At 39.6% G+C, this 27,139-nt stretch overlaps 2 protein-coding genes across 5 annotated transcripts in view; one reads left to right on the top strand and one right to left on the bottom strand.

Moving 5' to 3' along the window:
- rbm27 (RNA binding motif protein 27) overlaps nt 1-16,651 on the bottom strand; it is a 20,425-nt gene extending 3,774 nt beyond the window's left edge. The window contains exons 1-17 of one of the 3 annotated variants that reach the window (XM_032532956.1): nt 16,411-16,651; nt 15,309-15,427; nt 14,235-14,362; nt 13,950-14,020; nt 12,208-12,404; nt 11,441-11,743; nt 10,465-10,692; nt 9,428-9,604; nt 7,724-7,870; nt 7,236-7,389; nt 6,534-6,687; nt 5,854-6,087; nt 4,360-4,485; nt 3,686-3,811; nt 3,461-3,535; nt 3,176-3,352; nt 2,328-2,432 (exon numbers count right to left, since the gene is read on the bottom strand). In XM_032532956.1, the coding sequence (XP_032388847.1) occupies nt 2,328-2,432; nt 3,176-3,352; nt 3,461-3,535; nt 3,686-3,811; nt 4,360-4,485; nt 5,854-6,087; nt 6,534-6,687; nt 7,236-7,389; nt 7,724-7,870; nt 9,428-9,604; nt 10,465-10,692; nt 11,441-11,743; nt 12,208-12,404; nt 13,950-14,020; nt 14,235-14,362; nt 15,309-15,427; nt 16,411-16,469 (2,580 nt within the window). In that variant the 5' untranslated portion in view covers nt 16,470-16,651. The remainder of the gene's footprint in view (nt 1-2,327; nt 2,433-3,175; nt 3,353-3,460; nt 3,536-3,685; nt 3,812-4,359; nt 4,486-5,853; nt 6,088-6,533; nt 6,688-7,235; nt 7,390-7,723; nt 7,871-9,427; nt 9,605-10,464; nt 10,693-11,440; nt 11,744-12,207; nt 12,405-13,949; nt 14,021-14,234; nt 14,363-15,308; nt 15,428-16,410) is intronic. The other 2 variants (XM_032532957.1, XM_032532958.1) reach the window with 2 other exon arrangements.
- Nucleotides 16,652-16,724: 73 nt separating this feature from the next.
- lars1b (leucyl-tRNA synthetase 1b) overlaps nt 16,725-27,139 on the top strand; it is a 28,292-nt gene continuing 17,877 nt past the window's right edge. For both annotated transcript variants that reach the window (XM_032532955.1, XM_032532954.1), the window contains exons 1-19: nt 16,725-16,976; nt 17,361-17,482; nt 17,948-18,035; nt 18,161-18,241; nt 18,563-18,700; nt 18,877-19,038; nt 19,362-19,474; nt 20,212-20,275; nt 20,671-20,759; nt 20,929-21,154; nt 21,455-21,542; nt 22,285-22,361; nt 22,708-22,761; nt 22,909-23,049; nt 23,666-23,743; nt 23,964-24,049; nt 24,621-24,686; nt 24,905-24,987; nt 26,176-26,314. In XM_032532955.1, the coding sequence (XP_032388846.1) occupies nt 16,971-16,976; nt 17,361-17,482; nt 17,948-18,035; nt 18,161-18,241; nt 18,563-18,700; nt 18,877-19,038; nt 19,362-19,474; nt 20,212-20,275; nt 20,671-20,759; nt 20,929-21,154; nt 21,455-21,542; nt 22,285-22,361; nt 22,708-22,761; nt 22,909-23,049; nt 23,666-23,743; nt 23,964-24,049; nt 24,621-24,686; nt 24,905-24,987; nt 26,176-26,314 (1,901 nt within the window). In that variant the 5' untranslated portion in view covers nt 16,725-16,970. The remainder of the gene's footprint in view (nt 16,977-17,360; nt 17,483-17,947; nt 18,036-18,160; nt 18,242-18,562; nt 18,701-18,876; nt 19,039-19,361; nt 19,475-20,211; nt 20,276-20,670; nt 20,760-20,928; nt 21,155-21,454; nt 21,543-22,284; nt 22,362-22,707; nt 22,762-22,908; nt 23,050-23,665; nt 23,744-23,963; nt 24,050-24,620; nt 24,687-24,904; nt 24,988-26,175; nt 26,315-27,139) is intronic.

The raw sequence follows: 27,139 nt of genomic DNA, 5'->3' as shown, positions 1-27,139 counted from the left end.
ACCAATCTGATTGGTGGAGTGCTAGCCATTCACTATCAAATCAGTGCATGGTGAGAAAACCGGAGCTTACAACGCCAGTATCGACTTATTACTAGCCATCGTATTTTCTTCCTTTCAGCAAGTAATGCTGATTAAAACAACACTCTCTGATTAAAACAATGATTGACGACAGCGTGATCTGTGGTTACTAGGTCTAGAGAGATCTTCCATTATTTACGAGTTTTCATTTTTTGGGGCGACAATACAGATTAGCGGCGCCTGCTGTTATGTAGACGCATTATGTCTCATGCTCACGCAGAATATTCGCTCAAGTCGGCGTTGCTTCGGTGTGTTCCGAAGTACTTTTTGGACCTCGGGGAGTCCAATTGCCTTTTCTGCCAACGGTCGGCTGTTGGGTTGGTGTGTCAGAGCCTTTAAAATAATCATTATGTACAGATGTGGAAAACCAGATTGTGCGTCTTATTGCTGGGAGGTTGTGCTTTTCAATGAGAAAACAAAAGGAAACTACAGTGTTTTAATTTATCATGGGTCTACAAATTTAAACATCTCTTAAACATTCTTTACACTTCACTGTGGTCTCTTCTGTCACTCTCCACCCTTTACCATTAGTTGTCACAATTCCTGGCTTCCTAACCACTCCACGACCTCACAACCACTCTCCTATCCATTTGTCACTCGCTCACTTCTCCCTCTAATTGTCATCCCGCGATTTTCTTACAAGGACCAGCGTCTCAAACATTAATGAGATGGCACTCCGTCAGTGTTGGACCTGTGTCTAATTTGGCTTCGTTAGCGGCTGTTCCGCTGGGATTGCTTGAGTGGCTGCACTTTAATGTGCAGGAGGAGGGTTGGTTTGGATGAATATGCATTTTTCATAACAAACTAATTTAGGATGCACAGGGGTAGAAGGGGAAAAACATGCTAGGTGGGGTGTTGCTAACAACAGCTATGTTCTTGTTAGGCTGATCTTGTGACACAGCCGACCCAGTGTGTGTCTGTGCTGCTAGTTTTGATGACAAAAGAGATGTGGGCAAAGTCTGAGCTGACTAACCGTGGTAGCCGTGGATGCAACTTCAATCTTTATTTTTCATGGATTAAAAAAACAAACAAAACTATTTTATTCAATGATGAAAAGCCTAAAGAAACATGACATATACACAATAGCATATTGTCTTGCATACTTCTTAACATTCTGTGCCCTTTTTTCCATATTAGCTTCGTAACTTACTTATCAGTCATATATGGAAACCTGCCTAATCGAGATATGCCCAAGAGCATTTTTTTTTTTTTTTAAAAGACACTTGATTTGTATCTCCTCTTACAGTTTTAATGCTACCAAAACGGTTAATTTGCACATTGTGCGACCTCTGACTTTTGCTATTGTTTAGATATTGCTTTAGTTATTACATTTTAAACCAATCTCTTAGACATTAATTGTATCTCAGCCATTGTATACAATACTACCTCTATTCATTTTTCAGAATGTTCAGTGTTACACACCGACTAACTATACAAAAGGTCATTATCCTAACATATAGTTTATGTGTTATATAATGCCTTAAAGTCTATAGAGGACCATTTAGTCCCATTGCATTTATGACAGATCACCTGCACAGTGTACAAAACTCCCTTCAAATATCACAATTCTTAGTACTGAACCCCAATCAACTCCAAATACGGTCATACAATGACCTGTATATTTTATATACTGTAATACATCAAAGTCTAAAGCAGAAGTCCTTTCACTCCCATTGAATCTTTTACTCAAATATTACATTAGTGTCAATGAGTTTTTATAGGATTAAAAAATCATCCATTGATGTGCCAATTTGGATCAGTGCTTACAGCATTAACACACATTATCTTCAAGTAAAGCTTCTAAAGTTCACAAGTTCTTTCTGGCCCAGATGAGAGTGAACCTACCTATATAGGCGTTTCCCCTAGAATTGATAGAACATAAACTTGATTGTGGGCATACAAAAATACAACTGAAAACTGAGGATTTTGTTTGTACCATTGATTCCTCTCTCAGGATCCAAATGTTGCTTTATTTTATTGATGAAATACTACTTGTGCTTTAAATCCAGCTCTGGGAAAAAGTATTTTGGATTTGCATGTTTTTTCTACCTGTATCTTTACATAATCAGGCAGTGTTGAGTGATATATGTAAATACCATCTTATTTGCTGACTTCCTCTAATATATTTCTTGGTATCACATCCCCAAATTCTCAAGAAAAATGTCTCTTTGTGCATTGCTAGCTATCTTTTCAGATTGTTGGCCTGTGGTTATGTACCTTGTGCGTGTGTGTGTGCATGTGTGTATTACCTCCACCTGCAACTGTCCCAGTTTTCTCTTGAGGTCTGTTGTATCCTCTCCAGAGGTCATCTTCTTGTGAAAGTCCAACTCAGCATCCAGCAATTCCTTCTGGGCCTGGTGGTCACATATCATGTAAAATGAGAAAACACTTCAGTTTTTCATTTCTTTTTTTGTATTTAGTCAGTTTCAAAAATTATGTACAGTGGATGGACAGAACTCCACATGGCCATCTCTGTGTAAGGCCACGCTCTCAGAGTGCATCCGGTGACTCCAGCGATTCACAGCAGGGATGTGGGGCAGTAGTGTCACCAAATGGCCTATGTGTGTGACACCCTGTTGTGTGTTTTTATATGTATATTTATATTTCACAACTGTTTTCCGTCAGAGCGTTTTCATAATCTCGACATTTCCATCCTCACTTGAAAGTAGCTTAATTTGTCAAAGAGAAAACAAAAAGAGACCTGCTGTGTGTGCTTTGTGCTGGAGCTTGTTGCAGGAAGTCAGGGGTGACACAAACCTCTGGGCAGCTAAGTTCTTGTGTTTTGTTTTTTACCCTCATAGTTATTTAAAAACTTTATTTGTGGCAGCAACAGAGTACTGTTTACTGTATGGTACTCTACTCCATAATGGACTGACAAGTCTGACGCTGGTTACATGATTGGCCACTGCAGCGTGACGTTGGATTGCTTTTCCCCAAAAGTTGAATTTGTCTTTTTGGAACCCTTCTACCGTATTATCCCCATTCAAAATAAATGGGAGTACTGGCGTTTTCGCCGGACTGCCTGCTCTAGTCTGAATGCAGCCTAAAGGAGATGATGAACTCCATCATGCTCCTGACCAAAATGGCCCAAACTTACATCAGTCTTGGTCTTGGACTGGCCGTGGTTGGGTTTGGCGCTGGATACCTGGGAGGCAGGGTTCATTTCATTCTGCAGCTGTGCGATCTTCTCTGTCAGCTCCTTCAGGGTCTTCATGATGTTGGCTCGTTCCTCAGGTTTCATCCCTCGGTTCTTCTCAAGGCGGTTTATCAAGGCCTGGAGGAGAAGGACGAGCAGTGAGAGAGAAGAAGGTGTAAAAGACAGGACAAGAAATAGGGGGAGGTGTGGTAAACAGAAGGGAAGGGATATTGAGGCCAGTCTTACCTTCTGACACTCAATCTGTGTCTTTAACATCTCTTGCTTCTGCTTTCTCATGTCCTGCTGGAGTTTTAATGCCTCCTAAATGACGAAAAGACAATAAAAAGAAGATTTGCTGTAGGTGGACATTTCATTTCTCAATGTTGGCCCCTGAGGGGAAAAAATGGTTGATCCCAAACCTGCTATTCTTGTATCCAATCAAAATATGTATAATATAACTAAGCCACATGCCTGTTTCTTCTTGAGGACTTCCTGTGCTTCTAGTGCTTTTCCCGTCTTTCCAAAGCTCTTTGAGGAGGACTTTAGGGCGGTGGAAGTATAAGGGCCCTTCTGGGTGTTTGTCAGTGCAGGCACCACCTAAGTGCCACACACAGAGACAGAAAGAGAGACATGTAGGTCATCACAACAAGCTTGTGTACAGCTGCAATAGAAGTACCAACAAATTATTATTTACTCTTCTGCATTACTCCTATTCTTATATGCCATTAGGATGTGTGAGACCAGCTGGACAGTGTCTTCATGTCTCTGAGCCCTCTAGGTTTATAGCGGTGAACTGGATTTGCAATTGCACACACCCTGCTGGGCTTGTTAATCCTAATATTTTGTGTGTTGGGAACATTCCAGCTACACTGTTGACTGGACGCACTGACTGACTGTCCCAATAATAATATAGCGAGCATGCCCATACACTAAACTAAGGTAGTTAACATATTTAACATTATACCTGCTTAAACATCAGCATGTTACCATGCTAACATGAGCATTTAGCTCAAACAAAACTGTGCTTAAGTACAACTGCACAGATTGATAGTAAGTGTGGTATTCAAGCTTTTCAAATTTATTTGAAATTGCCATTTCACCCAGGTCTGGCATACTCTGACATCTGTATATGGACTAAAACGTACAGTGACAGCGTCTGTGTTCAGGCTGCCCGGCTTGGTAGCAACTGTGACTCCAGGCAATGCTTGCTGGTGATGCTTGGGTACAGTCTTGTTCAACACGTACGCGGCTGGACTGTGCTGCTTGATACCCTGCAGATCAAAGAAAAGGGAGAAAAAAGTCAATCTGATGAAGGAGTGGTAAAACTAAAGCCCAGTTCAGACCAAAGATTCCCAACAAGACAAAACCGTTTTTAGAACGTTACAAAGAAAGGTTGCAGCAGTCTGAACTAGCCCATCTCAGCTCGACTCAAAATTGTCAAGTCGCCAGTGGCTGGTTTTAGAACGCAAGGGACACCACCTGTTTCAACAGCCAATAGCGAGGTCAGCTTGTCAAGTCAGTTACAAACTATAGAATCAAACGTATCCATAATCCATTTTATTTCTATGTTACAGTCAACCAGGTGCAGAGCTGTGGGCAGACCTGGCTGATTGAAAATTCGGTCCAACGTGACAGCCGACAGGTGCCTGCTGGGGTTGCTGGCTTGCCACTCGGCCTGTCCTTCACAGGCCCCGTGAGCTAGCTGGAGCTCCATCAGGAGCTCTATTTTTTTTAAATATTCAAATAATATTCAGTAGATACTGCGTACTGCAGTTATCTGCAGTGTACAGTAGGCAATTTCGAAACCGGACACAGTGTAAGGAGCTTGTGTTTTACTGTCCCAGCCAGTGGTGTGGTCTATGGGATATGCAGGTATATGCAGTATAACCACTTAGAAAGCTCCAGGATTTCCATATACCCACTTAAAAATGCGTAATGACATGTAACAACATACTTTGCATTATTATTTTGATATATTTTGAATTGTCATCTGTTTTTTGGCATATTGCATTTTGTTAATGTGTGAACATGTAGCTGATGAGCAGGTGGCAGCCTCAGCCACAGAATATGTGTGAATGGTGACTGGTTCCTGTACTATGTAAAAGCGCTTTGAGTAGTCGTCAAGACTAGAAAAGTGCTATATGAAAACAGTCCATTTACATTTACACCCAGACCCCCACATCCATACATTTACCGTACAGTAAACCCACTACAATGCATTAGACTACACCACTGGTGTCTGGCAGATTGAAAGTTTCTCACAACTACAAGAAAGCCTCATATTTCCTGGATTTGGGACAACTGCTTTGATTTGGGGACGTCCTAGATTCCACCTTGACTTAATCCAGGCCCACCTGTCTGTCCCGTTCTGCAGCTGCCATTGTGGTCAACTGTTTGAGCCCCACAAGTGCCCACAAGCAAGATATATAATCAAGAAAGCTAGAGTGACTTTAGAGAGGGAGCAGTGATAGAAAAAAAACGAAAATGTCTAGAACAGCAGAACAAAGAGTAGTTGCTATGGCGATGATACACCGTCTTGTCACATTGGTGTAAACTGGCCGGTTTCAGAACGTTGCAGACCAGCGTGTTGCAAGTAGTTTCAAACAAACAAAAAACTCTTTACTGGTTTCAGCTCTCACCTTATGCATGTTGCTGTGCTGAAGCCCCTGGTTGGGCACTGACCCAGCCAACTGGCTCCCTGAGCTCTGCTCCGGCTGCTGAAGCCCTGTGTTGTTGGTGCCAGGCTCACGGTGCCAGTACACACGGATGAAGCGGTTATTGAGGACCGCCTCTATGCTGGATATGGCCCGCCTGGCCTCTTCATTCTTTGTGTACTGGATTAACGCCGCCTCTGGGTCTCCGCCAAACACCACCTGGATTGGGTTTAGAGCGTGCACATGTATATTAGATTAAACTAATTATTCTGTAGATCTTCATGAACTTCATGAACTCACTGCTAAACATTGAGCCATTCGTTTTTGTTCAAAATTCAACATATTCATGACATTACAGTCATGTTAAGTTTTGTTTTTATTCTTTTTCTGAGTTGATTCTAAAAAGGCGTGTGTGAGCCACATATACTGTGACATCCTGTTACATTTTGTCCTGCAACTTCTTTAAATCCTGCACTGTATGTCTGTCATGTGTATTAAAAAATGCAAAATTTAAATAATTTCCACTAGACCTTTTGGCAAACTACAGTCTACTACTTCTTCGGCTACTATTCTTGTCTACACTTGTCAAAATGATCCCTTCAACAATGAAAACTGTAGCCCTTTGCAAGTCTGCTCCGTGCAAAGCAGCAATTTATGCATTTTACCTGGATATTGACGATGGTTCCAAATTTGCTGAAGTGCTCATTGAGCTTGGTGATGTTGTTGAGCTCACGTGGGATCTTGCGCACCTCCAACTTGGTGTTCACATAGTGATACCTCTTGGGAAAAGTGTTCTTATGTTGGTTGTTAAAGCTTGGCCTAAAACAAGAAGACTGATGTTGATACCTGAAGTTCACCTCAGTATTTGTTATAAAAATAATGGGAAATGCAGACAAGCCAATTAACATTTTAGGCAAGATAACAAACAATGATAATCAGTGAAATCAAGCCCAGATTGATGACCTGAGGTTTGAGTTTCCACCTTCATATTGAAGTTCCTACAAACCACATACTAGTTATACTTGAAAATGAGGAACATTAACGTGGTTGGCAATCAAACTGGATTATGAGTAGAGCCAATGGAATCCTCCTAGACACAGAGATGTTTGTGTGCACCTGCTTCCCACAACTGACACTAAAGATAGGCTCCTGACGTATGAGTCACCTTGGCTTAAAACAAGGCTCCCATTGCAGTAACAGGAATTGTGGGAGGCAAGGATTTGTTTTATCAAATTTTCAGTGGTTAGCTAGTTCCTTCTATTTTTTCCAAGCTTAATGAGTTCCATAAAAAGCAGGACATTTCTCTATTTCAAATTTGTGAAACATTATTAAAAGCCTTAAAATATGTGTGTCTTTAAAATATTTACTTCTCTAGCCAGGATTTTTTAGCTGCTGGTCCCTCAGCTGTACTGGGTACCACGGTTCTCTTCCTGCTGTCCTGCTCTGTGTTAAAACGGGACATGTTACTTCCAGGAGTGCTGGCTGCAGTCGCAGGCTCTGTCTGGATCACTATGTTGGCAGCTGACACACACACACACACACACACACACACACACACACACACACACACACACACACACACACACACACACACACACACACACACACACACACACACACACACACACACACACACACACACACACACACACACACACACACACACACACACACACACACACACACACACACACACAGAGAGAGAAGCAATTATCACTAATTGACACTCAGCAGTTTTGCATTTAGCTATATCCATCATAAAGCTGTCCGTCATCATACACCGGTCCAACTGTGCCCATTGCCCAGGATTAGTTAAGCAAAGAGTGTTACTACTTAGAAGGCGAATATTTGCTACCTCTGGAGCCTTGTCCTTCATTGGAGGTGAGGCCGATAAGGTTGGAGCGCTGCGTATGCACCCGGGGAATGAACTGACGGTACGGGTTACGACCTGCTGCAGTCAGGCCTGGCGATTCTGGGTTGTAGCCCTCTGGATCGTAGTTATCTAAACACAAACACACTAAGTCTTAGAGCATATAATATGGAAAATCTTATTAACAGCCAATATGTGAAAAATTCAAACAAAAGAAAATGAACTAAGATAAACTAAAATCCCACTATGAAATCAAGCAGTCTGGCATGAATAAGTAAGTACTGCCTGGCATTCAAACACCTATCACACACACGCACGCACGCACGCACGCACGCACGCACGCACGCACGCACGCTAAGCTCTAAATAGTAATTACAATAAATATGTAATAATGAGAAAAATATAACAAAAATATACAAATACAGTAATTGTAATGGAAAAAATGTATCCAAGATGATAATCATGATTAAACACCATAAGATGACAATTGTTATCCTGAACCACAGTTTAATGTAATACAAGGGCAAAATTTAATAACAATGGCTATCCGAGTTGAATTAAGATGTTTGTAAATAACTCAAAATAGACCCACTCCATTTGAACTAAGCATTAGCTTTTCTGTTTAGCTGGAATTATCTGAATCTGAATTACACCTGAATTACACTTAACACAATAAGATGTGGCAGAGTTCATGTTAATTGCTAATAGCTCCTTTGTCTTAGGTTAATAAACAGTGCTACCCTCTGGTCAACAGCGATTACTGCAGTCTGAAGAAATGTGCATCACACACTGCATCCACTACAATGTCACGCATTAAATAACTTTTAAAGGAGAAAAGAAAGACAGGGTACTAAAAAGTCCATTAAAAGCAACCTAATGATCACTTGCTTAGTCCGTAGAGTTCAACCTTAACTACCAGGGCTGCAAAGGTTTGTGTATTTGTACCAAAGGATCCGAGGATCACAGTCCGGTACATGCAGATTGGTGTACGTATTCTGGAACCAAAGTTCCCAAGCGCGAGTTGTGCCCAGAATGTTTTTGTTGACGTTGTTAGCAACAAATGCTGAGCTATTGGACAAGCAGATTGAAGTGCGAGTCAGTCACGCTAAGGCAAGTTCAAATGAAATGCCGAAACTGGTACATAAGATAAGGACTGTGTTTCAGCATTGTATGTGAATGTAAACACATCCAACATGCCAATGCACATTTGTCGATATGCTTTGAATATTTAGATATAGCAAAGGTAATACTAATTGAAAAACTCCTCCCAAGACACACCTTTTATTTTGTTTTTTTTTAATTTACTTTGGTATTTTCAATTTCATAGCATAAGAGATGCGTTTTAGTTTGATAGCCTATTGTGACCTGTTGCCTTTTGGCAAAGTGGTTGTTTAGTGTTCGCACGGTGTGAAACAGACATTTTCAAAATGTTCCTTATTTTTATAATGAAAATATGTTTGCCAACTGCCAAAGTTGCTAAATGTCAAATGGGCAAATATCAATATCAGTTTCAAGCAAGAGGATTTAGTCCGTCTTTGACACTTGCACTTTTTCCCCCTGCAATACTTTTGTGTGCCCGCTACACCCCTAATGTCTACTATAGTCAAACAAAAACAGGAAAGCATAAAATAGGGCACGAAACAAAGACCATAATTTCCCAATCTGAATAGGAAAAGCAACGCTGCTTACATTCAGACTGGACATATTGGGGACGAAGAGATACAGATGAGGACGAGGAAGGAGGAGGTGGAGGAGGAGGAAGAGTAGGCGGCAGCCCCACACCAGGCGGTCCAATAGGAGGAGAGGAAGTGATTGCCGTTTGGTGGTTAGGGGTATCAATCCCACTGGTTACTATCAGTGGGGGTCCTGAGGGAGACACAAGCTCATGCTAATGTCTCAGATATATCACAAGTATGACAGTGAGTCTTTGATTTGTGCTACTAAAAAGTATTTCATGCCAGACAGGTTGCTTTAATAGGACAGCAAAGGTTCCAGAAAGTGATAACTGTTCAATGCAATGCTTCCATGTTACAATTACACTATGTAATTTGCATCAGATTCATAGCAAAATCAGAAGAGAAATGTCACAGTAAGAACATAAATTCATGAACCAGGTAGGAATAAGTCACAGGACGGTATGTAGAAAGAAGAGCAACCTAATGAACGGCCTTTTCTTCTACCAGGTAAATAAAACCATCATTGGGGCAGAGTGTGATGTCTATGTTCAGTGTGTTTCCACACATAATGTAGTCTCTAGAAATAATACTGATAAATCCATAAATAAATCCAGCTTTGTTGTAAACATAATAAATAAACAACTAAAATTAGGCTCAAAAAACAACCAAGGTAGTGAGATTATGCTTGTATATAAAAAACAACATGTTTGTCAGAAGTTCTGAATCAGCTATAGACACGGTAATGGATATAGTGTCACCGAAGATGAAGGACTATACTCTTAGAAGAGATTTCTGATCTGTGCAACATTCCCAGCAAATATGACATATAACATATAATCAAAATGTTTACCTAATTGGTGGAAACAAAAAAAAGAGTGGTCACATATATCCACTTTAAGAAAGTGAAAACGGAGCACATTACCAGAGACGGAAGAAAAATGTCTATCTGCAGTAGTTTGTAAAAATCGCTTTCACTTTTGTACAAGCCATGGAAAAATTGAAATTTTCGAGAAAATTCCATTTATGAAACAGTGTTGAGGTACTACTTACCAGTCATGGGGAAGACGCCCGGTGGTGGTGGCTGGCCATAGGGTGGCATCGCAGGCATCCTGAGGGGAGGGGGCGGCTCAGTGATTGGGGGCATGGGCAGGCCAGCGGGGGGCATAACAGGTGGGGGAGGGAACGGAATCATGTTCGGTAGATTGACATCATCAACGATGAGAGGGTCGTTGCCGTGGTCGAATGGACAAAGGTCACCACGAACACAAAATCCCTTTTCTGCATGAGGCAGAAACAAACGTCAAAATATAGTTTTTTTCTATACAGTATGGAGGTATTTTAGATGTTTAGGACACCATAAAAAAACTCTAAGCATGACCTACATACTGTTTGTATGTAATGTAATTGTATGTACATACTGGTACTGTTTCCTCAGATACTTAAAAGTATCTATTTGTAGCCTACAGTAACCCTTCTAAGGGGTTTGGGCCCCTGGAAGTCAAATTCATTCACAAAAATATTACTGAAAGAAAAATAAGAACAAATATAAAGAGCAATGAGGAAAAATAAACAAGATCAAAGCCGGTCCAAGATCAAAGCAGCTCAAACATACAGTGCATGTATTTACCCCACAGTCTCATTAAGAAACTGGGTCCCTATTGGCTGTGTCTGAGCACTGTGACAGATAGCAGTGTGCTTCAGGGACAGTGGTTAACTTTAAACCCTTGTGTCTCTGGTGAGCCTGCTTGCTTTCCTACATTTCACTGGGGAGAAAAGAGCGAGTGCTAAACAGTGGTCATTAGTGATGAGTCAAAATAAGGGAACCAATAACCCTTAATGGGAATATAATGTTAAAGATTAGACAGAAACCTTACAATGAACACGTAACTTTCTGAAGAAATAGTTAAACATCAATATGCTCTGAGATGGAGGAAGGAATGTTGTGGAAAAAGAAAAATAAACAGAAGAATTGTCAGAAAGTGTAAATAAATGGCAAGGAGGAAAACATGATTCACTTTGTTCCTACCATCATAATCCCTGCAGCGCTGTTTGAGCGTAACAGTCTTGTTGCTAAAAGGCTTGCAGACAACATCTTGCCTCTGGGTGCCATAGTAACCAGACCAGCTGTCTGTAGTGCTATCGGGCAGGTGAGCCGGTGTTACTACGGGAACACCTCCCGGTCCTGAGACTCCAGCGGACGGCGAGGAAGAAAAGGGGTGCGGAGGTGTGGGCAGGAGAGGTGACGGGTGCTGCTGCTGGGAGCCGGATGTGTTGGAAGAGTTGTAGCAGTCTGTATCCTTTCTTTCCAACTCAAACTTAGACTTGAAGTCTGTTGAAGACAAGCAGAAATAGAGGTATTTTAACAAAACACAAATAAGTATCACAGTAGAGTAGTGGACCATAGCAGAAATGTATACTCTGTCAATTTTAAGCTTTTCAAAAAACGGATACTTCTTTCTTCACGTCAAACACTTAGAGGTGTAGATTACCGTAACCTTGCGGCTGATAAGGCCAATTCCAAGCAGTGTTGTTAAATCCCCACTGATGTGACTGCAAAGCTGTCCACATTGTTCCTTATTGATAACAACTCCCTGCAACACTGACCAACAATCCAACAGAAGATAATCGAACCGCTACATCCAGAACTCTGTTCAGTCTACTCTCAAAAGCGCGTTTGTGCACTCTGTATCACTAATGCCTAGTACGACAGCACTGACAGGAGCTGCAGCAACTTCTACACTCTCGGGTCTGGTCCCTTGTGCTGTTGTTATTGGCTGTGGGGAACTTTCTCACCTCTGCCTCCTCTGTGCTCCCTGTCCCTGCTTTTTCCTCGGCTGCCACTCCTGCTCCGGCTGCGACTTCGGCTGTAGCTCCTCCCGCGGGGGCTGCCCCTGCGACGCTCCCGCTCGCGGTGCGAGTCATTGCCGCTTTTCCCATGCCGATCAAAGTCACGCCGCTTGCGCTCATCTCTCCTCCTGTCATCACGGCTCCTTTGTGGTTTATTAGGTAGAAGGAACATATTTCAATAACTATCTTGTAAGGGAAATTATACAATTATACACATAATCATGTTTTTTATAAGTTAATTACACATACTCCTTATTACAGATGTCTGAAACATCTGTATAGCACGTGTAGTAATTATGTATTATTTCTACTTTGTTGATCATTCTGAATCTGTACCATGTAACCTTGCCAGAGTGAACATTTGCGTGATTGCTCCCCAGGGTGCTACAAATATGACAAAAGGTTTCTGGGAAAGTGTGTTTGTGTTAAGCATGTAACAAGTTGCCAGCAGTAACTGTAAATGGAGACTAGACCATACTAGACAGCCACCAAGGGAAGCAGCTTCATCTCCTGTAAAGTCATACATGGTTCAAGCAAGACCCCTGGGAGTGCCGACCAAAAGATAGAACCACTCCAAGGTATAAAAGGAGGTGAACTGCTTCTCTTGGGTCTGCACGTTTCAAAAAAACCTTTTGTCTTGTGTATCAAAACAAAGGTTTTATTAAACCTTTAATAAAGTTTGACAATACTGTAAGAGATTTGTGTCTCTTTTCTTAAAATGGAATTGCAAAAATGGCACAGCAGTGTTTGATGAGTTAAATGGAATATTTTCCAATAACTATCTTTATGTCGGTTTTAAAGAGTCCAACAGACATTTAAGAGGGCCGTAGCAGGATTGATTCTTAAATCAGCTTGGGTAAATAAGGGTCACAATGATCATATCAAAATACTCTAAATCAGTTTAAGTTGCCTTTTCTCAACAGCATTGGGGAAAAAACAGTCTTTGAGTTGTTATTAGAAAGAGGCTTTTATTTCCTTTGTTTTATAAGTATATGTTAGTAATCTAAGTATAATCCTAATCAAAGTACATCCTCCCTTCTATCTGATCTGCTCCAAAGCAATGTGTTAATTTGATGTTGCTGTTTATAAAAACCTAACAGCTTCCTTTATGTATTTTTCATTAAAACTATTACAGCACGTCTTGGGGAATAATCCCTTTCCTTTCCTGTTAGTGTTCACATTCTAGTTATGTGTTGAGTCTCATTAACGTACACAGTAAAAGCACAGGGAAAATAAATCTGAATGAATAAATTATATACAAATGAGATTATTTCTGTCATAAAGACAAAGCAACCAATTTAATGCTGCAGAATGTAAACCAAGCATCAAAGCACATTAAAGTCCAACTGTTGTTTTGAAAGTTAGTATAACAGTTCTTGTATTGTCCAATCTGTTATTGACAAGGTAGACAAGGGACAGGCTAATAGACACCAGGGCCTTCATCAAGCTAAACACAGGACTCCTGGGAAACTAGCCATGCAATTATACTGTTTATGTCCACATGTTAAGATCGCTACAACATTATGGGGTTTTATCAGCAGTAAGTAATCAAGACCCTATTTATTGGACATTCAGCCTGACTGGGACTTGAATGAAGGTGCTATATGTCTCACATGTCAGACTAGTATCTGCATAGATGCTTAGTCATTAAGCTGAGCAGAACTATATCCCCGAACCCAAAGCCATACCTGGACTCATTAAAGTTCCTCAGAGGACTTCTCCTCCGCCTGTTTTCTCTCTCCTCCTCTGGATTTTCAGCCTTGAGGGGAAAAAACTGTTACTTGACTTTAACTCTTCTCTAATTTATGTTTTTAAAACAAAAGATTGATATGCAGTGTCCTGTAATACACAATGACATTTATTAAATGATTTGATCCAAAGCCACATATGTGACAATACAGATTTTTCAAAGTGAAGCTATATATTTTCAGAGTCGTATTGTAGCCAATAAATGTGTCACTATTTCTTTTTACCTCCACAACATCAGACTTGACTGCAGGCGGTTTGACCTCTTCTTTAGGAACTTCCTTGGCAGCAGGGATTCCAAGGTAGTTTTTAGTTGTCAGACATTCAAAGAGTTTATCCACAAATCCTGTTGTCTCTGCAAAGACAAAACCAATCATGTGAATAGATTTCATCTTTTATCTTAATTATGTGTCATTTTGCATAGTCGCTTTAAATTGGCCATCAGGCATAAAATGTACTGACATTCATCCATAATCACACTAAATATTTCTCTGCTCCTGAATGCACTAAATATGTCCAAAGTCACCATCCAAACACCAAATAATTAACAAAGAAAGAGCAAAGACAATAAACTGCTGCCTAAATAAAAATAAATTACATTCAAAGAAATCATTTAAATGATTTATTTTATCTTTGGGTATACTACAAGCTGCAATAGTTGAGTTCTGACATGCTTTAAACTTTGCATCTTTAAACTTTGCATCTTCATTTATGGTATTGCGCTGTACAGTACTTTTGCATAGGAATGATTAGTACAATGGAATTTTAACTTCAATCAGCAGCTGCTTTGAAGCAAAAACTAAGATGTTATTGGAAGGACACAGAACTGAACTGTAGTTTTAAACCCTGAATTCTGCTAAGACTTGTATTCATCCCCAACCCAATCATATTCAGTGATGGTACTGTGCAATTAAAAGTAAAGTGAAACCATTTAATAAAGTGAAATAATTGTATCTGTTAAAAGGAAAGAAAGCACAAATCAACTCCAGCTAAAAAATGCTAATGATTAATGTAATACATGCTGGAGACAGAGGGGGAAAAGTACTTTGAAATGATGGCCATCTGGTGACCATATTGAGGATCCTGAAGGACTAGATGTTGATAAAGTAATGTATAGCTGATTGCATCTATAAGTGTATAAATAAACTTAATTTTTTTTTTAAGTTTTAGCTTAATTATGGAAGTCTCTGATGGAGGAAACCCTGCAAAAAAGTTCTTGACTAGCAAGATCTAGGGTCAATCTCAAAACTGCATGTTGCAATCACTTACACTGGCAGAGAAGCTTTGTGTGGCATTCATACCTTTTTGTAGGAAGACATCAAGCTGATCAGCACAAAGTGCTTTCAGTTCTTTCTCCGGTTTGTCCTTCTTTACAAGAGCCACCACATAGTTGGCTAATGCTGAGGGGTCAGCATCACATCTGTAGGTTCAAATATCCATTCTCAATGTCAGCTGCTCTTTCTACATTCTCAATATCTTTCTTTAACAATACAATAGGAAAAAAGCAATTATGTTTTTGTCAAACTACTTAACGACTAAAACATGGGAGTCAAAAGCAAGAATGAAAAATAAATTCCAAGTGCAATTAACTATATGTCAGTGTGGTGTGTCCTCCAGTGATGCCCAGGCAGCCGGACGTTTTTTTTTTTTTTAAATAAACCTAAACCAAATAAAAGACATAATTACCACCATATGTTATATTGTATTAAACCTTTGCATGCTAAATTGTCCTTTCAGCCAGCAAGTGGTGGGGTTATTACATCAACATTACAAGCACACAAAGCCCCAGTGTGCAGAACACCATCTACTCTGTGCCTCAATTCCTCTTTAATCACTAAATGTGTAGAAACATCAATTTATTTATGTGCGATAACACTTGTCCTCTTGTAATTATGGTGCAATTCAATGGTTTTGCAATTAACTGAGGGGCAGAAAGAGAGGTCGAAAGTGTGTGTGTGTAACTATGGTAACTCAATTCTTATTTATACAAATGTATCTATACCTCAGTAACGCAAAGCTGGATCAAGTTCAACATATCCAACACGTATAACCCAAGTAGAACCCCCTAAATTGTATATTGCAGACTGATAGCTTACTACAGACATATGATAAAGTCACAATCTTGTGAGCTAGCTTTGCTAACTAACGGTAATGTTACACAAAAAATAAAAGAGCAAAGTGTACAATTTTTATTTCTTTAGCGTTAGGTTTAATGACAAGTCCTGCAGTCTCTCCTTACTATGAAAAGCCAGCTAGCGGCAACGGTGGTTTGCTAACTCGTGCAAGAATTTGCCATCAGATTCTAGCCCTCCATTGATGCCTGGCTAACCCACTGGCTAGCTGGCTAACGTAGCTAACGTTACGTAGCATGCAAGCTTAATGTCATTTCAATTCAACACTCACATTGGCTCCAGGAGTTTTGCCAGCCATGACTTCAAGGCTTCAACATTCTCTATGATCATCGTGAGAACGACTACAATACTGTCTACAAAATGAAAGTGCGTTTCGATAACCCTGCTTTCATCGTCTATCAATTTAATAAGCTTTAAGGCCTTCTGTCTCTCTTCACTGGCAGGTCGGGCAAAACTGTTTACGGCAATGCAAGTTGAGTTGTCGTAACGCAGGCCAGACGACGGACGTGATAAATCGTGTCATTATTTAAGAGCAACTCCTTAAATTAATGTCAGCGGCTGTACGGCAGTGTATTAAAATATGTACGATTACCCAAATAATACTATATGACTAAAAGTCTGAGCTCACTAACATTAGATATCTAACAAAATACTCCTGAAAAGTTCTTCGGACTGCATTTCCCAGAAAACCATGCGAGAAGCTGATTGTGGGTGTCATCAGCCAGACACCGGTGGCGTGGGTTTCTCATGTCAAACTGGAAACTATTTCTACTGTTTCTTCTGTCTAAACAATAGAATAGTTATTGCTACTTGCTCGTAATTTGTGTTAAAATGACGGTAGGTTTAATGCTCTAATATCGACAGTTTATAATGGTTAATGCTAGTTTATAGGCAGTACGTTATGTCTCATTAACTTACTGTAGCTATTAGCTAACTAAGTAAGCTAGCATAAGCTAACGTTAGTTGTCGAGTCTACTGCAGAAATAGAATAGAATACAATCTGATTTACCTGGACCAGAGATTACAGCTGTTTAAACACGTGTTGAACAGTTTTTCTATTATTTTCTATTCGTATCTATTATATTCTTGTTGCTCTGACGTTAACCGTATCCTTAAATTGTGGTGGTTTTTTTTGTGTGAAATACTCTCTATTCAGTTCACTTGCAGCTATTACAAGGTTTTCTTTATTTAGCTAATATTTTGCTTGTCATTGTATTCCAGGAGCGGAAGGGAACAGCAAAGTTGGACTTTTTGAGAAAGATTGAGATAGAGATCCAGGAGAAATGGGAGAAGGAAAAGGCATTTGAGCAAGATGCACCAACAACAGTTGGGGAAAGCACAAAGTAAGTATTTGCTATCATGAGGAAGGACCATGTGTTCTATTGCCAAAGAGTTACTCTTCCCCACTGTTGACACAAGTATAGCTCAATATGCAGTTGTAAGAGTATCTATACATATTCACATAGAATTCTGTAGGAATGTCAGAGCTGTCTTGCATGTGTACTTCCATCAACTGATCTCTTTGTGATGCAACTATGAGCACCTAGTTTTCTTAACAGGTAGTAGATATGTAATGTTCATTGGTTCCATGGGGAAAAGAAAGAAAAAACTTGCCATACAAGTGTGGGTGAAGCTCTGAGCTTAAGTTGTGTGGTGCAGTTAACATACCAAGGATGAGCAATTGAAACTAATGGTTGCCCTGTGTTATTTCCCAGCTCACAGCACATTGCTCGGAAAAGATACCAGAAATTAAATCCTTTTTGGGACTTAAATACATATTTTGAGCTACCGTTTTTTTTCCCTTCCAGCAAAAACAAGTTCTTTGTGACCTTCCCCTACCCTTACATGAATGGCCGATTGCACCTCGGTCACACCTTCAGCTTGTCAAAGTGTGAGGTAAGTTTGCTTACAAATTAGACTGAGATGAACACTGAGAATATTTTTCAGTTTGCACCTATGACAAATATTCAACGTATGATCATTGGTCTCTGACTTACTACTCTTCAACTTTTTTATTGTAGTTTGCTGTTGGTTACCAGTCTCTGAAAGGAAAAAAATGCCTCTTCCCATTTGGGCTGCACTGCACTGGAATGCCAATCAAAGTTAGTGGTCTTGTTGTTTTTCAGTCCATCTGTGTGTAGTTACAGTGACATTCAGAGTTTGAGGTATTTTAAGTATGATAATCATAAGCATTGCATTGTATAATCATTTAATCCAACAAACACAATATGCAAGTTGTAACTAACTACATTATTTTCTTAACTTCCCTGCACAATTAAAGGAAACATAAAACAACAATTTAACCGCTACTGCATTTTTACTGTTATTCTACTCAATCGTAATTCTTCCCTGTCAACAACCTCCTCACGCACACTTCCTTGTCCTTTTTTCTGGTATTCATATATCCTTATTGTATGTACCAGGCCTGTTCAGACAAGCTGAAGAGAGAGATGGAGTTGTATGGAAATCCTCCACAGTTTCCAGATGGGGAGGAAGAGGAGAAAGAGCTGCCAAAAACATCTGACGAAATTATCATCAAGGACAAAGCAAAGGGCAAGAAGGTCAGGATCCGTGGGACCAGATTGATGGCATTTTTCCATAGGGATGTAAAAACAGAATTTAGTAAATGTTTTTTCAGTAACAACTATAACTTGTTATCCTATCTTTTCATTTAGCATTCCCAAAGGGTGTGTCAGTTTACAACTTTTTCATACATTTTTTTTTGTTCTTCTGTTAGAGTAAAGCAATGGCCAAATCCGGATCTGCCACTTTTCAGTGGGACATCATGAGGTCTTTGGGCCTGAATGACCAGGAGATTTCCAAGTTTGCCAGTGCCGAACACTGGCTGGAGTACTTTCCTCCTCTGGCTGTCAAAGATCTCAAACTGATGGGAGTCAAGGTGACTAGTTTAACTCTTCCAAGCAACTGTCTTTGAATTTTTATGCACCTATTGCCCTTTATGCTATGAAAATATGACAAGTAAATCTGTGCTTTGATTTTTTATTTTTTTTTAAGAATGATGTACAATTTACTATTGAGCCTTTTTGCAATGTCATGGGGCTAAATAATCAGAACATGTGTTAAGAGGTACACACACTAGAATCACCTTTTTGTGTGATACCTACAATTCACCAGAATGTATTTGCCCTGAGGATAATTAAATCAGGTTATTAATTTTAGTCAATTGAGCCTAAATCTTGGTGTCCTGTTATCATTTAACAGGTGGACTGGAGGCGCTCATTTATCACCACCGATGTGAACCCTTTTTATGACTCCTTCGTCAGGTGGCAGTTCATCACACTGAAGGAGAGAAAAAAGGTCAAGTTTGGCAAAAGGTGAGATAGTTTAGAGGTTTCCATATAACTCACTGTAGCAATTAGGGATGCCCCGATTTATCAACCGCCAATCATTATGGGTCAATATTTAATAAAAACAAGTGATCGGGTGCTCGGCAATAATGTCCTCTAGCCTCAGAGTAACTACTAAATAGATATAGTTAAACACTCTGCTGGGAACAACCACCACATGTGTGTGACTGCCTGTTCATGTGAAGTGAAGTCCCCCAGCGGCCGCCTCCCAACCACCTTTTTAGCCAGGAACTGCACGGGGTCCCTCATGCCCGCATATATGCGCTAATTTGTGGTGAACGAGGAAGAAACTAACAACACTGACTTGTGATTTTTATTCATAGGCGTACTATAGAGTCACACACCATTATATAGCTGGTTACACTGCAACCTAGTGGAGATCCCAATGCACTACAAACAGGCAATAGCTGCTATAACTAAACCAAACAACAAAAACGCAATCGGGGAAAAGTAGGAAGTGCCCCACATTATGTAATATAATAATCTCTTACACTTTTTCTTTGTTACTGGCTCTGGATCAGTGAACTGACTTGCCTGAAACAATGTCCTGTACCAATGTCATTTCTTTCCAGGGGGCAAAAGCAAAGGAATATTTAAAATTAAGATTTTGGTTGACAACTGATATTAAAGTTTGGCCTTTAGTTTCAGGTAGTTTAATTTACATTTGGCATTGCATGTTCTTTCAGTAATATATTTCTTTGCAGGTATACCATCTACTCCCCCAAGGATGGGCAGCCATGCATGGACCATGACAGGCAGACAGGAGAGGTAAACCTTTTTTTTATATATATATATATATATATATATATATATATATATATGATCAGTTGTCAGAAAACATTACAAGGAACTGTGCTCACATTTTTGAAATTTGTCTTTAAAGTACTGCAAATGTACTCCACTTATTCACCCCAAAAACACTTGATTGTAGAATCACTAGTGATTTTATCTGACTTACCATTCTTGCTTATTTCTGCTGTTTACTGGGAATGTAGAAAATACCACATATTTCATTTTGCAAATGTTTGTTTTACAGATGTTGGCACAGAAAGGAAAAAATCAACCAAATCCTTTAACTAGTCCATTACTTTGAATTGAAGGGGTTTGAGATCTGTATTTTGTTCTTTTTCTCCCAACTAACATTTTTTTTTTTTTACGTGCAGGGAGTTGGACCTCAGGAGTATACTCTCATCAAGATGAAAATAGTTGAACCATACACAGCAAAATTCAAGTCCAAAGTCTTTTATAGCAGGTAAGAAATTACCTTGAGCACTGTCCTGTTAACAGTACTTTATAGGATGGACTCTACACCACAGACAAGTTTTACTTGCCCTTAAGTGTAATTCTTATCTTGATAAACACAGTACTATTAACTCTTAATTTGAGATAGATGTAAAGTGATAATGCTATCCTCTCCACAGCGCCATGAAAGGCAAAAACATCTTTCTGGTGGCTGCCACTCTGAGACCAGAGACCATGTTCGGTCAGACCAACTGCTGGGTGAGGCCCGACATGAAGTATGTTGCCTTTGAGACAACCAGCGGAGACATCTTCATCTGCACCAGTAGATCTGCCAGGAATATGTCATACCAGGGCTTCACCAAAGAGAATGGAGTGGTGTCAGTGGTCATGGAAATACTGGGTCAGGTACTAACTTTGTGTGATTCTTGCTTTAGCTGCAAATAAACTCTAGTTCATTTTAGTCTTTCAAGACTTTAAGTGTAGGAGGTAAATCAATCAGCAGTATAAGACAGTTAGAGGGACAAGGTTTCATGGCTACGCTGCAAACAACCTGCAACATGGATTATTTGAAATGTATTACTTCTGCTTTACCTTTTTCCTTTACCTAGAAACTAGTAAGTCAGATTTTTCAAACAGGATCAGGTAGGGGGGCTATGTATTTACAGATCAAATCAAATCAGGCTTTGCTTAATTGTCTCTTTCTAGGATATCCTTGGCTGTGCCCTGAGTGCTCCTCTAACCTCATATAAGATCATCTATGCTCTGCCCATGCTCACCATCAAGGAGGACAAAGGTACAAGTCAAGAAGTTAGGAAAACTAGCAGAGATAAATGAATAGTTCAACAGAAGGTGCTTTCAATGTGTCAATGTATTGATATCTTTCTGTATTTCAAAAAAGATAATTTATTCCCGCTCTTGTTAAGTATTATTCTTGCAGAAAATCTGCACTGAGCTATATCACTTATTCCTCCTTGTCTTAGATATTCTTGGAGAAGTTTACGGAAATGTATTGGGGAGTCTCAAAATAGCAGGCCAAGGTCGCCATCAAATTTATAAAGTGCTGTTCTATGATGTCAAAGGATTGGATTAATGGCTGCTCTTTTGACCTGAGGGAGAACATTCGTAAACATATTAAATGGATCTAATTGCACCCAGAGTGCCTCTGTACTTCTAGAAGTCACTACTATCTGTTTTCTGGTCTGTGGTGCTTGAGGGGTTTGCTCCCATGTGTCCTGTTGATGAATCTTTGTATAAATTAATCTGTCAAATCTCTTGTATAAAGTGTGTCCATTCTGGTTTTAAGGGTTATGGCGAGCAATAAGCGAGTGTGTCTGGGTTGACTTGTGACATTTATCAGTTACCACATCGCGTGAATTTGTTCTTCAGTTAGTTGCTACAGTGTAGCTGCTTGGCAGTTAATGAGGGGGCAATGGCATTGAATTTGTGTAATGTACATTACAGTGAGAAATATACTACCGGGTGTTCATAAATACATTTTATGTGTTGGCATCTTGCTTTGTCCACGGTTTCTTCAGGTACGGGGGTAGTTACCAGTGTGCCTTCTGATGCTCCTGATGACATTGCTGCTCTCAGAGACATCAAGAAAAAACAGGTGATGTTACAGACCTTTTAAAAATGTCTCCTCTGCTGCTCGCTCTTCAGTAAGCCTTTATACCTGTAATGTAAGATATGTAATCTGCTGCAGAGAAACACAGACAACAAAGCCCATCTTAAACTTCAAATGCAATTTGAAAATTTGAATTTGAAATGTTTTAACAGATTGTTCTATGAAATTACAGTAGTCTGCTATGTTCTTTGCTTAAATTCAGGTAGCCAAAACCAAACCCCTAGTTCTTCAGGGTGAAACAGGACCATTTTAAAGACACATCCATCATTTAAGCATTCACTTCATTTTTGCATTTCATTAATGTAGCTCTAAATGCTTGCATTTTCAAAAGGCTCTACGGGAGAAGTATGGAATTGAGGACAAAATGGTGTTGCCTTTTGAGCCGGTAAGCTGATCAGAAAATATCATTTTGATTTCAGATAGAATTGACTCAACCAATTAATGTAAAAAAGATCACGTGAGAACTCACTGAAACTGAGTTGCTTACTGTGCCTTAATGTGTGTGTTATGTATATATGTGTGCACATGTTAGGTCCCCATCATAGAGATACCAGGCTACGGGAACCTATCTGCTCCTCTGGTGTGTGATGAGTTGAAGATTCAGAGCCAGAATGACAAGGAGAAGCTGGCTGAGGCCAAGGAGAAAGTTTACCTGAAGGGATTTTATGAAGGGGTGAGTTGACTTAGTTGTAATGTTAAATATGTTAAAAATAACTGCATAACTCAGCAAAATGCAACCCCTCTTGGGAATTTAACTTTTGGTTTGAAGCTTGTGTGATATATCTCCAAGACACAAACCAAGTGACTCAGACCTTAAGGCTAGAATAAATTATTATTTAACTGGTTATTTGATAAGTGTTGCCCTCAGACAGTTTGGGTCTGTCTGTAATAGAACTGTCCATAACAGCAAGCTAAAACATGACACACACACACACACACACACACACACACACACACACACACACACACACACACACACACACATACAAGGCATACACATATGAGAATATTTAGTTTTTGCTAAGCCCATTTTTTTCCTTTTGCAATATCATGCCATTAGTCATGTACCAATGTACAAATTCCTTCACTGTCACCAGATTGTAAATTTGAACGCATTTCCTATGTTTACAAGGAGTTTGTGTCATCCCACTGAACAGGTTATGATAATTTGTGATTGTAGAATGCACTGCAGAGACATGCCCCCCCTTCTTATTGACTGAACTGCCAGAATTGTGAAAAAATTGCATCAGTATGAATAAAATGTTTCTGTGAATGAATTCCTGTGTCAGATCATGCTGGTTGAAGGCTACAAGGGGCAGAAAGTCCAGGATGTCAAAAAATCCATCCAAAAGATGATGGTTGATAGGGTAAGACATTATTTGTTTCTAATGCAAAAAACTAAAACTAAAAATAAAGTATATCTGGCACAACAATTGTAAATTCTGACTTTGTCTTAGATTGTGTTTGGTGTTCCTTATGTCTGGGCACTGTTGCAAAGTATTTCAGAGGTCATTATATGCCATGTTTGCTAGATGTTTGATCTGCATTTACCTGAAACAATGGTAAAACTGTACCAATTTATTACAGGGTGATGCCATGATCTACATGGAGCCAGAAAAGCAGGTTATGTCCCGTTCAGCCGATGAGTGTGTGGTGGCTCTCTGTGACCAGTGGTGAGTGCCACGTGAACACAACGTGTGTTAATTTGTAACCGAAAATGATTTGCCTTAAGTGGATCTGAAGCTGCATGGTAGTGTCATATAAACTAGGGGAATATAAGTGAATATTTATAGTTTTTGTTAAATGGGTTCATGCTTTGAAACTTTTAATAAATTATAACCAAGATGATAAGAGATGGTCTGTATTTTTAAGTGTAGTATAGGGCTGCACAATAGGAGGAAAAAATGCGATGTGCTTTAACGATAATCAAGTGATAAGCGCTTCTGCATTTCAGCTACTTTCAGTATTCTGCTTAAATATAACAAATTGTTGATTGAATTTAAAACAAATAAAAGGAAATCATTTACAACATTATTCTATTCAACAAATTGAAGATTGAATTGAATATAAAAGCCACCACCAAAAACTGTTACATTTTAAAGTGCCGTTTTCTACAGATTTTTTTTCTTCAACTAACTCATCTCTGAGTGTCTATGTCACAGCCTTTTGCGAGGTGTACAGTATATTGTGCCAGATATTGTAGAATTTCTGAGTAGCAGCATGCTAATGCTATGTGTCTTTTAGGTATTTGGACTATGCGGATGCAGAGTGGAAACAGCAGGCCAATGAAGTCCTCAAGTCTTTGGAAACGTAAGACACTGACCTTGACGTACCCAATTCCCTTCCCTGTCATATTTTGCATTCTGCAGTATTTGTCCGTGCTTGTGGGGGCTACTGTGAAGGCCTAGACAATATAGAATGGAGTTTAGAAAATACACTTAATTTTTGTATTGTCTGTTACTATCATGCTGAAAACAAATCTGATTACAAAGTCTGCATTCACTTACTTTGATTTAATGATCTCTCAGATTTTGTGAAGAGACCAGGAGGAACTTTGAGGCAACCTTGGCCTGGCTTCAGGAGCATGCCTGCTCTCGTACCTATGGACTTGGTGAGCATTTTCCTCTATGGTTTGTGTGTATGAATAATGTGTCAGGACTCCAGTAACTGTTATTAATGTAGGTGACATATACAACTCTATTGCTGCTATTATTGCTGTGTATTTTAAAGTTAATATTGTTTCTTATATTAAGATTAAATGTACCACCCTGCCAAAGATGAACAGGACCTAAAGGTTGTTAAACTAGTCTAGTATGGCTGATGTCTTTGGTCTGTAGATGGAGACAGAGGACTGATGATGAAGCACCTAGCAACAGTCTGCCTTTCTGTTTATACAAGAATTGATGCAGATTGAGGGCCAGCTGGCATACAGTACAGGCCAGTGCAGTACAGTCTAGGCCTGTTGTTGACTTTTACTGTTGAAATATCTCCACACATTTTTCAGAATATTAAGCACAAGTTTCATCAACCTTATTTTAAGGCAAACGTGTAGGTTGTGCAGTTTTATTTCACTTCTGTCTCACTTGTGGAAACAAAACATACTTCAATATTAAATAAACTAACTTAATAAATTTGTTATACACAAAAAAAAATTTAAAATTAAGTTTGTATTTAGATTAAGTGATCACAGAGCAGCTCAGTTTATATGTTGTTTTGATTGCAGAGAAAGCCATAGACAGACTGTACCCCAGTCACAAAGTATATACACCTCTTGATGTTTAATAATAATACAAAAACATATGTGTAATTATGTGTGTGATATATTGTGTATTACTTCTCTGAAGTTAAATTCAAATTAATGGAAAAAAGTGTGCTAGAGTAGGTGCTTTTATTTTTCATTCATATTAACATTTCATATTTAATGTTGATCAGATCTCATACATATTGAGCTACTGCTACTACTCAGCAAATCAGCAAGTGGGAAAAAAGCAAGTTACTGGTGTCTGGGAAAGCAGAAGGCTAGCCACTTGTGGTTTGGTTGAGTTTAGTTTATTGAACAATAAAACAGTTTTTTTCCCCAAGGATAACACAATGAAGCCCAGGACTTATTCCATTGCTTTAGTGTTTCTCTTGGCACCAAGATGTAACCAGCTTGACAAGATGGCAAATGCAACAAAAGGTTGTGTCAGCTCAGAAGAGACAACAATTGTCTTTCTTAATCATTTTGTGTCTCTTTTGTGTTCTCTCCAATGGGTGTCTTTGTGTGTGTGCGTGCGTATGTGCCTCCTGGTTACTATAGGAACACGGCTGCCTTGGGACGAGCAGTGGCTGATTGAGTCACTATCGGACTCCACAATCTACATGGCTTACTACACTGTAGCCCACCTCCTCCAGGGAGGAGTGCTCAACGGACAGGGAGCCTCACCACTGGGCATTAAGTATGAACACAACACACACACACACACACACGCACACACGCACACATGCCACAATAAACAAGGATTAAACCTTAACTGATTCCCTCTGTCTCCTCCTCTCCTTCTCTCGTCCTTGTCTTTCTGCCTTGAAACAGCTATAGACATAGTTCACCTTGAGGGAGAAAAGAGTCCAATTTAAAACCCTCTGAGCCCGAGACACTCGCCCACGAGTAAAAAAGCACCTCTGATTCATACTTGAATAACCTTTTAACCATACAAGCGATTTACTCACCTCCGGTTGTGTTTAAATCCTGACAAGTTCGCGTTTACGGAGGTCTTTTCCCTGTCTTTCTAGCCTCTACAGGGGATTTTCTATCCAGCCTGGAACTTCAGCCTCTTTGGGCTTTAAATCCACACTGTTATATCCAAGATTGATCCACTTTATGTCCATAATTCATCGCGTTTTGGCTCATTTCTGCCGCTGGCTCGCTCCTCCGTCTCTCTCTCTCTGTCCTGTCTAGTATTTCCGGAAATACATGCCCATATATGGGAGATAAAGTCACCCCTCTTGTATGGAAGGCCAGAGGGGACAAAAAGGCCAATAGACTCTATGGAAGGCCAAATGGTGCACTATTTAGACACACAATTGCTTGTGTAGCATTGCTGTGGATGTAATACCAATACATATGACATTATTATGTTATTATTGGCATAAGTAAATGTCATAAGAGCAAAAGCGTCTTGACTTTCTTTGAAAAAGTGCATGTATTTTGTCAACTGTATAATTTATAATAATTATTTCTTCACAGTGTGACTCCCAAGACATATGAGAAGTGTTTTAGAAAA

This window comes from Etheostoma spectabile, chromosome 13, assembly GCF_008692095.1.
Source record: "Etheostoma spectabile isolate EspeVRDwgs_2016 chromosome 13, UIUC_Espe_1.0, whole genome shotgun sequence".
In the NCBI taxonomy this organism is placed as follows: domain Eukaryota; kingdom Metazoa; phylum Chordata; class Actinopteri; order Perciformes; family Percidae; genus Etheostoma; species Etheostoma spectabile.
The sequence above is the reverse complement of the archived record's forward strand: the minus strand, read 5'-3'. Positions and strand labels throughout refer to the sequence as shown.